This window comes from Mesitornis unicolor, unplaced genomic scaffold, assembly GCF_000695765.1.
Source record: "Mesitornis unicolor isolate BGI_N332 unplaced genomic scaffold, ASM69576v1 scaffold33372, whole genome shotgun sequence".
NCBI classification, from domain to species: Eukaryota; Metazoa; Chordata; class Aves; order Mesitornithiformes; family Mesitornithidae; genus Mesitornis; species Mesitornis unicolor.
The window spans coordinates 1-10,776 of NW_010170413.1; the positions used below are offsets into that span (position 1 = coordinate 1).

The following is a 10,776-nucleotide window of genomic DNA, read 5'->3' on the forward strand; positions in this document are numbered from 1 at the left end:
TGGACCACTGAGATGGAGTACCCTGGGCCCCCATGTGCTGTCCCAGAAGGAGTACTTGCTCCCCAAAAACCTACATCCCTCTATCACCCTTTCCCCAGTGTGGTACCCTGCTGTACATGCCCTCTCCCACCTCAAGAGGGAACAGAAACAAGGCAGCCCCCACACCTCTGCATCTTTCACGGTCCGTGCATTATAGCCCACAACCTACATCTCCTGGACACGCCTCACAGCCCCCACTAAAATGACCCAGACAGATAGCCAACCTCCTCACCAGCACCCTGGTGGGCACCCAAACTTCTGCACCACTTGGACCAAGCCCGGAGAGACAGGGGACACCTTCTGCACCCCCTTTGCACCCCATCGTGCTGACACTCTCTCTTTCCTGCAGGAGCCACCATGGATCTGGTCCTGGACGCCGCTGATCGGAACCTCCTCACGCCCTACGTGTACCCCACCAGCTGGCCCGAAGGCGAGCCGTGCCGCCAGCTCCTCAGCCTCTTCGTCATCACCAACCTGGGGGCGCTCACCCTCTACCTGCTCTTCGGCACCCTCAGCTACTACTTCATCTTCGACCACACGCTCAAGAAACATCCCCAGTTCCTAGAGGTGAGTGCTCCCCACGCCGCCCCGCTGGCATCCCACAGTGCCTCCCCTTGTGCTGCATGCTGCCAGCATCCCCCTCGCCATCCTCCGGGTGAATGCCACACCAAAAGACGCAGGCCGATGCTGTGGTGCAGGCTGTCCCCACTGTCTTTTTACTATCTGCCCTCACTTATGCCTTGAGAAATGCTTTTTTCCCCACATACTGATCTCTGCCCTGCATGCCGCCCATGAAACCCCCACCCTGACCACCTAACCGAGCCCCTAGAAACTCCTGAAGACATGAGGACACCTAGACAGGCTCAGAGCCTGCCACTGACAGTGGAGACACCGGATTGCCTGGTCCAACCAAGGCCTGGCCTCCACCCTCCAGGGGCAGGTGATGCCCTCTGCCCACTAAACACACAGCCCTACAGATGCACCCATCATATTGCTCTCTCCACCCTTGACTGCCACAAACTGCCTCACTCCACAAACAGCAATGACCCCAAGGCTCCTGGCCACTCAGAACCTACCCCATCGTGGCACACACACCATCGTGGCAAAGCGCCCATAGAAAAGGTTGACCAGCAGACAAGACACTGGCCCTCCCGGCCTTGCAAGTGCCTGGGATGTTGGGGCTGGGGGACGGGCCTCATGTCTCTCTGCCCAGTTCCCAGTTTCCCTTCTCCCCCTCACCCCTCTCCCGCTGTTGCTCCCCGCAGAACCAGGTGCGTCGGGAGATCACCTACGCGCTGCGCTCCCTCCCCTGGATCAGCGTGCCCACCGTTGCTCTGTTCTTTGCTGAGGTGCGGGGCTACAGCAAACTCTACGACAACATTGAGGACTCCCCGTATGGTGAGCTGTTCCCCTGCGCCCTCTCAACACTGCCCGGGTCACCTCCCTCGGTACCCTGTGGGAAAGTGGCACACCTCCATTTCTCCAGATGATGATGCACCTACCCACAAAAGCTGCCTGGGTCCCTCCTGCCTTAAGCTGGTCCTATTAGTCATAATCCCAAACTCCCTTTAGACTGACAGGAGGAGGTGCCTGCACGCCCTGGCTTGGGGATAGGGTGTGATGGCCCATTTGATGCATGTGCCCTTCCTCAAAAAAAGTCCTTCCCTTCCTTGTGCACGGCTCCTGACAAACTGGTGCCTGACTCGCTTTCCCTGAGTCACAGGAGACTGCCTGCCCCTCTTGCCACATCTCCTTGACAATGCAGACCCTAACATGACTTGGTGTGCACCTCCTGCCATGAGGGTCACCATGCCTCCCTGGCCATGTCCTTAACAGCCCTTGCTGCCTCCCAGCACCCACTGGCACAGCCCCTGACGTCTCTGTTCCCTCAGGCTGGTCGGGCGTCTTCCTCAGCATGCTGTCCTTCCTATTCTTCACCGATATGGGCATCTACTGGATACACCGTGGTCTCCACCACAAGCTGTTCTATAAGGTATGAAACAGGACAGGGGACTCTGGGTGAGGGGCCTTGCCCAGTGCTGGGGCTGTGACTGAGCCACCCTTCTCGGGGAACGTGCGCCTGGGGGGACTTGGCACGGCCAAATGAGGCTCCCAGGCAGCAGATTTGTCCTTGGCCGGGGACCCTTGAAAGGGACCGGCCCGCACAGACCCCTGCCTCAGGGACTGATGGCACACCCTCTCCCCACAGCGCTTCCACAAGCCCCACCACCTCTGGAAGATCGCGACGCCCTTCGCCAGCCACGCCTTCCACCCCGTCGACGGCTTCATGCAGAGCTTGCCCTACCACATCTACCCCTTCCTCTTTCCCCTGCACAAAATCACCTACTTGGGCTTGTACATCTTTGTCAACGTCTGGACCATCTCCATTCACGACGGTGACTACCGCGTCCCCCGCCTGCTGCGGCACGTCATCAACGGCTCAGCCCACCACACCGACCACCACTTGTACTTCGACTACAACTACGGGCAGTACTTCACCCTCTGGGACAAGATCGGCGGCTCCTACAAGAGCCCCACGGCCTTCGAGGGCAAAGGCCCCCACGACTACTTGCGCAAGCTCCGAGAGAATGGGGCAGGGGTGCCCAACGGCTCCCCGGCTGCCAAGACCGAATAGGGCTCCCCTCGGCCTGGCCCTTCTCTGGGACAAGATTCCCTGGCTGAATCTCATCCCGTTCCTCCCCGGCCTCTTGAGACTATTTTCCCACGGACAAAGAGCCCCCGTCCCCTGACGGTGCGGGGCGATTCTCGGTTAGCGCCCCTGCTCCCAAAACGGCGCAGTCCAGCCTTGCTCTGCGCCTCAAACCTGCCCTAATCCCCCTTATCATTCCCCCTCCCTGTGGATCTCTGCTAAGGTCCCTGTTCTAATTCAGTACTGTGCTGCTGCTCCTGCTGTTTTACAAAAGGAAAAAAACCATGGCACAAATACAACAACAGTGTGGCACAAATAGAACAATAACATGGCTCCTAGCAGGGTCTCCATCTCTTTCGTTCCGTCGTCGCTGATTCGCCGCCGCAGAGTCCGTCAGGATGGGTCAGGCCGAGTCGATTGAAGTCGAGTCGCTGACGATGCAACATTTTTTTTCCAGGCTGTATTTCATGAACAAAAGACGCGAAGGCCTACCTTTGGAGACAAGGCGAGTCCTCCTGATGGCTCCTCAGCGCGGTGAGGGCTCGGCCTTGAGATGTGGCGGGACTTTTTGGCATTCGACGCGTTCTCCTCCTTCCTCCCGCCCAGGGATGCCCAGGTGACGGGACACGTCCCAGTGCCTGTAGGACAAAGGTGCACATTGAGTCCTGTGGGTCCCGTGAGCTCCCCAAGAACTTTTTAGGATGGGGGAGGGCAGGGAAGAGGAATGGGCGCTCGAGGGTTTGTGGCCAGCTTAACGCCGGGTGTGCTTCCGGCTGAAACCCGGTCGCCCTGCCTTGGGTTCAATAAATCTCACTTGCCAACTTGGCTGCTGTTCGGTCCCTTCATCCTCGCTCCTGATGTCGCACAAAGCCTGCCAGGGCACCGGCTGGCACCGGCACTTGTCCTTCCCCTGCTCCCCCTGTACGACACTTCCCATCTCAGGGGAACCAGCACTCGGGTGCACAGTGACTTCAATGGTCACCAGAGCCATGCCACCCATACTGGGGACCGAGGCCTCTCCTGCAGTCCTTCGCCATGGCAAATGGACCCTCCACTCCTGTCTCAGCCGTCCCCCTGGCAGGGTACAGCTCGAGGCATCACCGCAATGCCACGTGGCACCCCACAAGTGTTAGAGACACCCGTCCCACGAGGGACTGCCCCAGGGCTCCTGTTCTGCCGTCACAGTCCTTCACCTGGGCCATGCTCTGTGTTTGCCTCCCTGCGACAATTCACCCTTCCCCACGGGCACAGGAACCCTGACCTCTGTTTGCTGATTAACTGGGAGCACAGAACACTGCCAAGGATCAAGGCCAGGCCCAGATCTAACACCGCGACACTATCACTGATCTTTGTGAACCACTGTGCTAGCCAGGGACCTGATTCCCGGATTAAATTAGACCCATGGGAAGAGCCCCAGGCCTTCCGTTGCCCATCTCTGCACCTGCACTGAGCCTACTGCACGGCGATAGCCTTGATAACACCTAAAGGCTATGTGCATAAAACCATCAGGAGGAACAGCCAGGGGATTGAGGTGCATGCCTGACTCTGGGTAGACAATCCCTGGAAAATACTTTGGGAATGAGAGGCATCCAAGAGCCAACCCCAGACATCCTGACACTCACACGGCTGAATGTCAGGCGGATGTTCTTGGCTCCTTGCTGTGTGCAGACAGAAACGTGCCTTGGGCACCTTGCTTTCTGTGCTCTCCTCCTTCTTTCATCACGTCCCCAAAGTGCTTCTCATTGTACAGCCCATCTCCTGCATGGCGTGTGCACCCAAGCCTGACCCTTAACTGGGAAGGCAACGCTTCTGCTCAAAGGGTGTTGCTTCACCCAGCACCTTTACAACAAGAAGCTATTACTTTTACATTTAAGAGCATTTCCCTGCAACTGCCCAAGGTAAGGCACAACCGCTGGTTTCTGACAGCTCTGGGACACACGGTACACAGGTCACATACTCCCAGCAGCGAGCCGCTACAGACATCCCCTTAGAAGAATGAAATGGGTACAAGCACACCGAGACACAATTCTGCATTTAGGACCCTGATGCCGCTGCTACCACAAGATGGAGATGTTGCTCACCACACGCCGGCTGCAGGAGTGGGACCTGCATCGATGGCCCTTCTCCTCCTCGTTGGCCCAAAAGCACAGGGCCCAGAGGCAGGAATTGCTTGGGCACACTGGAGGGTGCACATGGGACAGCCCAGAGCCATCAGGGACTGCGTAGATGCAGTGTCACGCCGAGGACAATTCCATGATGCGCAGAAAGCAACGGAGCCTGACACGAACGCCCTCCTGCGGTCCTTGCCTTGCCGCTCGCCTGCTCCCCAAAACACAGCCAGAGACACAGCCCTTGTCTCTCCACCCCCTCCCTCTGTGCGACATGCTGCCGGCCTTTAATAACTTACCCCAGGGGTTAAGTCTCTCCTGAGACTGAGATTTCATAGCCTGATAGTGCTGAGCATGCGGTGCCTTCGGGTGTTTGTCGAGTGAGAAAGACAGAGCACGCACAGGGTAAGAAAATGCGGCCGAGCGACTTAATTGCTTTTGTGAGAGCGCGGTCTGCCTACGCGGCTCCTTGCGCCAAGGTCGCCGGCACCGCTAGACCTGTTGGACGGCCTCACTGAAGGGCCCTTGTGCCGCAATAATTCCCCAGCCCGAGGAGAAAACTTAGTGACACGATTCATAATGACCAGTCTAGTTGCAGGGCGGCTCTGCAAATGCCCTGGGGATCCCGGTGACCGATTGATTTACCAAATGCCCCTTTTCCCCCAGCCTCTTCTATACATATGGCCACAGGTTCTGAGCTGCTGCAGTTTGTGAGGATTAGGATGTACATTTGGAGAGGTCCTTGTTAGCCAACAGAGAAAGTTGCATGCATTTTGCACTGGCCTCTGCTAGTCACAAATTCACATTGCAAAAATACAGGGCTCCCTGGGCTCATGTCAGACCCCATAGCTCACCCCCCCCGGGGGGGTCTCCCAGTATGACCCACAGGCTGCTCAGCAAACATACCCTTCCCATATTCATGGTGAGCATAGGCCAGGCAAGGGAATGCTCACAAAAGGACTCAAACTGCCACAAGCATCACACTTCTACATGGAGAAAACAGCAGCAAAGCCAGCTCTGACCTCCTCTCAGCCGTGCTGCGCATCCAAAAAAGCATCCACGTCCCCCATCGCCACGGGTGGGTACTGCCACTGCCATCAGCTGCCCGCAGCTGAAAACTACACCCCTCACAACAGCGAGGCAATGGCAATGCCCCACATCAAGGCTGGTGCTTGGTCACTTGCATGGAGCCCTGCCACTACCCACCAGAGGGGAGCTGGTATAACCCCTCGCCTCCCAGCAGCCCTGCCAGCCTGATCAGGGCAAAAGAGGACCAAGAGAGGCCACTGTCACGCAGCGTGCCACCTGCATCCACCACTCCTTCTCAAACCCTGTCACGTCCATTTATCCTCTCCTCCTGCCCTGCCCTGGCTCCCTCCAGCCGCGATGGCTGCCCGCTGCTGCTGTGACAGATGCTAAGCTAGGAGCCTCCGTTGCGGCAGATGCTAATGTGGCATTGTACAGCAATGTGACAATTACACAGAGTAATTGGCCTGCACTGAAATTTCTACATGAGGAAACAATAGTGGGCCAGAAAACAGCTCCTGCGTCGCACGCCAGCAAACCCACAGCAAGGCGGCTTACGAATGACCGTGTGTCGGGAGCACAATTTATGGTGGGCATCTTTGCTTTCTGCGCTGGAGATGGCAGCCTGTGTAGCACACCCAGAGCGTGTGCTTGCTCCTTCTGTCTAGTCCACGGTGCTCTTCCACACATCAGGCAGCGCACATTCACATCCCCCACACCGCACACTAAACACCATCCTGCTCAGAGAGAACGCAGCCACAAAAAGCGACACACGATGTGCAAGCTTAGCAATGGGATGCCTCCAGTGAAAGCCCTTAAGCCGCTGTCTGCAGAAAACACGTGTAACCACCAACCACTTCCGATGAAGGCTCTGGGGCCAAACCCACAAGCAGGGCGACGTCTTCCTTAGGCCTGCTGATGGCACAGGAACGCCGGCCATCTCTCTCATCGGGAGCCAGGTCGTGCTGCCCACCTGCCCGCTTGGTCTATCAATGCGTTTACCCCAGAGCCCATCCTGAGATGGCAGAAAAGCATGGATACAGGCCCTGGCTGACCCCCTTTGTGGGGACACACTGACAACTGGCTGGCACTACCCATAGAGACATATACATGTATTTATAGATGCTTATAAAGACCCACATATCCATGTGTAGGTACTTTACATGTGTATATACAAGTAAAACCCACAAATGAGATTCTACTGACTCCTGGTGGAGGAAGACGCTTTTTCAGGGCTACCATATTTTAAAAAGGATAGAATGACTGGAGCCTGGAGGGGCACGTACTTCATCAATGCGTAGGAAAACAAAGGTACTTAAAACCATCCAAGCTCACGTGAAATGCAGGCACTATATGGATTCTGTAAATTCTCCAGTAAATTTCTGGCTACATAAATGGAGCTGCAGTCACCAAACAGGGATGTGGCTTCTCCATTTTATATGCCCTGTCCCACTGGGGACAGGCTCTTGGGGTACATTCCCACCCTGGGGACAAAGTGGAGGTGGTCATCCCATCCTCCTGAGTCCAGCTAAACCCAGGGGATCATCACACTGCAGGCTGCTGCTGGCAGCAATGCCATGTAGTGACAGACATGGGTTTTATCCCATCCTGTCCATCGCCCCGGTGAGCCAGCATCTCCATCCCTGCCCACATTTGCCACCCTCCTTCCTTCCTGCTCACCCTTGCAGCAATAACAAGCTCCTTAGCTAGAGCTCTGCGATTGGCAAGACCTGAGAGCTGTAGGAAATAATTACTGCTTGGGATTTCGAGCCAGGGGTTCCTGCCTTGACAGCATAGAGAGGAGAAAGGAAAGGATTAGTGACCTGCGGGGATCGGTTTATGCCCCATTGAGAGATTTGGCTCCTCTGGCAAAAAGGCTGCCAATTGTTCGTGTCAAAGCCAGAAGACCCACAGATCTACATCTAAGTGGCTGCTCAGAGCGGTGCCTCGCAGAACCTCCCAAAGGATGGGCACTGTGGCATGCAGACACCACTTGGCTGCGCCAAGCTCCCTGTCCATGCCAGACAGGATTGATCCTTGGGCTTCTGCTCTCTCAGTCAATGCCAGATCCCAAAAACACCACACATGGTGGCCCTGAGGGGCTTGGAGGACTCGGAGGTCCTGTCCCCTGAGACCTTTGGTTCAAAGGCAGGTTCTGCCAAGACCAGATGATTTTCTTTATGAAATCTCCCTGCATCGTATGACCCTGCAAGAAGGGCTCATTTTCCCAGGAGAAATGCTCTCTCTCCCCTCCAAGCTGACTCGGAACAAAAGCAAATTGCCAGCCCTGCTCAGAGCCCTGCTCACTCGACACGCACCTTGATTTCCTTGCTCCGGGAGCCAGCCACAAGTATGATCCTAATTCCTGAGGCAGCAGGGGCTCTCACCCCCGGCGTCCCTAAGTGCTGAGCTCCCCGCTGTGTCAGAGCTGAGATCAGCCTGCGATGGTGGGGTGAGCTGTTTTACTCCCTGACTCAAATCTAATAACGTGTAATGCTTCTCTTAAACGACTCTATCTGCTCTCTTCGTGAGGCTCTGTGGGGGACAGCTGTTCTGGCCCCTGCGATCCCCTAAATCCCCCTGGATCTGTAGGGCTGCACAGAGCGGGGGAGAGGAAGGAAAACCGGGGGGGCTGGGGGCTCCTCGCCCGGCTCGCGGTGCTCACGGCATTTGCTGCTGATGAAATCCAGATGTACCTTAAAATAAACTCTGCTCTGTTCCCCCTCCCCTTTACGGCAGGAGACGCGTTCTTTTTTTCGAGGAACAAAAAAAATACCTTGGCAAAGGAAACGTGTGCTTCCCTCCAGAAAGAAAGAGCTATTCATCTGTTAGCGTTTACCAGCGCCAGGCTCACCCCAGAGGTCCTCGCTACCGCGCTCTCCCTCACGCCCACCGCAGCCACCCGGCAGGAGGGAGTCCCCTGGGGGGGACGGGGACCCCTCTTAGCTCTGTGCATGAGCGGACGGTCATGTCCCTCCAAGCAGAGGAGCGAGAAACAGAGGCGAGGAGGAGGACAGCCAACCCCATGTGCATTGATTTCCTCCATTTAGAAGCTGCTACAAAGCTGGTTCCTCATTTCTCACCGTTTCTTATTCTATTTTCCCTCTATTCCATGTTTTTGGGAGCAGTTGGTGGCGCAGAGTGGGTCATTTGGTGGGAAATAAGAAGGACGCGGCAGTGCTTTTGGCAAACACCGACACGGCCTTTTGGGAGTCAGTCGCTCCTGCCCGCTGTGTCTGCACCAGAGAGCAACCAGCTACAGGGATTCCTGCGCAATAAAACTCCCTTATCGACTCTGCCCTTTCCCACAGTGACCTCCAGTCCTCCAGAGGGACATTACACTGAGTCAAGAGCGCTAAAAGCTTTACTAGGAGGGTTTATAATTGTATTGACTCGATAATTGAAATACACTAACTAGGTTTTTAGGTGAAAGCACCTCAGGGAGAGCTCTGGACAACGTTTCTGCTATTAAAGCACACAAAATAAGGGGGAGTGAGAGTGCCTTGGGGCTGTCCATAGGATTTATAAGCTCCCATTCCTTCACTGCCAGATCACATCCATTTTCTTTGAGGATTCAATGATTGTACGATTTCCTGACAGCGCTAGAAATGCCAGAATGGCTCACAAGGCAGAAAAGATTACAATCCACGTGTCTACTCTCAGCACCTCTGGAAGAGCCTAAAAACCACATAAGCCCTTTTCTCAGCACCATAACTACACCCAGAAAAACACCTTTGTCTCCCAGAGACAAGCCAGGGCCGAGCAATAGGCACAGCTCAGCTCTTCCATCATCTCCCCCCTTCCTGTGTCTCTCAGCAGGGGGAACCTGTGGATGAGTGGGGTGCGACTCCTCGACCCATTGTGGAGAATGGATGGCAGACCCCTGCTCGAGCTGGATTGCCTGGCCAGATATATGGGAGCAAAAGGAGACCGTGCCAACAGCAGAGAGGAAGGGCAGGAACACGACAGAGAAAGAGTAACCCAGTCTTTGTGAGACTCTCATTTTCCCTGCAGCATCCTACACTCCCACGACATGACCTCTATTGGCATACATAACACATACCTACCCAGGCGTGGGCTGCAGTGTCCTCGGTGCTCGGCACAAGCAGAGCTGCATGCGGGTGAGCCACCTCGGAAACACAGCCCATATATCCACACTAAGCACAGCACTGAGATGAGCCCACACTTCCCAGCCTAAAACGGAGCTGTGCAGAGGTGATCCTCCAACCAGCAGGACAGCAGGACACAACTGAGCTGGCCTGGTCCTTCTCTGCCACCCAGGCATGAACCTGCTGCTCAACTCCTGCCTCAAATCCCTGCTCCTCCTTCCTGCCCTTGCTCTATAACACCCAGGACACAGCACTGCCCAGCACCAAAAAAGCCTGCATGTTACAAAGATGTCCTTTGTCCTGTGGCAGTGCCGGGGAAGTCCCCCTGCCCTTTGGACTGCCCCGGTAAGTCAGGTTGTGACCACCAGCAGCAGCCCTGCACCATCCCTGCATAGCCCCGCATTGCCTCTGCTGTGACGATGAGTTACGAGGGCTGCACGGGCACGTTATGTATGCTGAATGTTTTATGGGTGAGAACGCTCCCACCAGCAGCTTGGATGAGACAGTGCTCACCATCTTTCCTCTGCCCAGGTAGAAGAAAGGCAGAAATTGGGGTGGGGAGCTCTGAGGGCTACCAGAACCATTGCAGTCTGTCCCCATCATGTATAAAACCATTTGTGCCTTTTCCAGCCCCCTAGCACTGTGAAGCTGCTTGTCAAAAACTAGACAGAAAGCATTACTGTTGACCCACAGGATAATCTTGCCAGTGCATATAGACTGCATAAACCTCATAAACCTTTGGTTACAGGAAACCAAAGTTTGTTATCAGCTGCTCTTCCTTCCTGTCAAACATGTAACATAGCAAGGAGCCTCAAACCAACGCTCAAAAACATATCACTGCACA

The 10,776-nt window shown here is 55.5% G+C and overlaps 1 protein-coding gene across 1 annotated transcript; it reads left to right on the forward strand.

Annotated features, from left to right (window-relative positions):
- The first annotated feature begins 387 nt into the window (after positions 1-387).
- SC5D (sterol-C5-desaturase) lies at positions 388-2,692 on the forward strand. Its single transcript, XM_010179685.1, has 4 exons — positions 388-606; positions 1,305-1,437; positions 1,932-2,032; positions 2,249-2,692. Exons 1-4 carry the CDS (start codon positions 397-399, stop codon positions 2,672-2,674), a joined length of 870 nt encoding a protein of 289 aa, XP_010177987.1. The 5' UTR covers positions 388-396; the 3' UTR covers positions 2,675-2,692.
- The last annotated feature ends 8,084 nt before the right edge of the window (positions 2,693-10,776 follow it).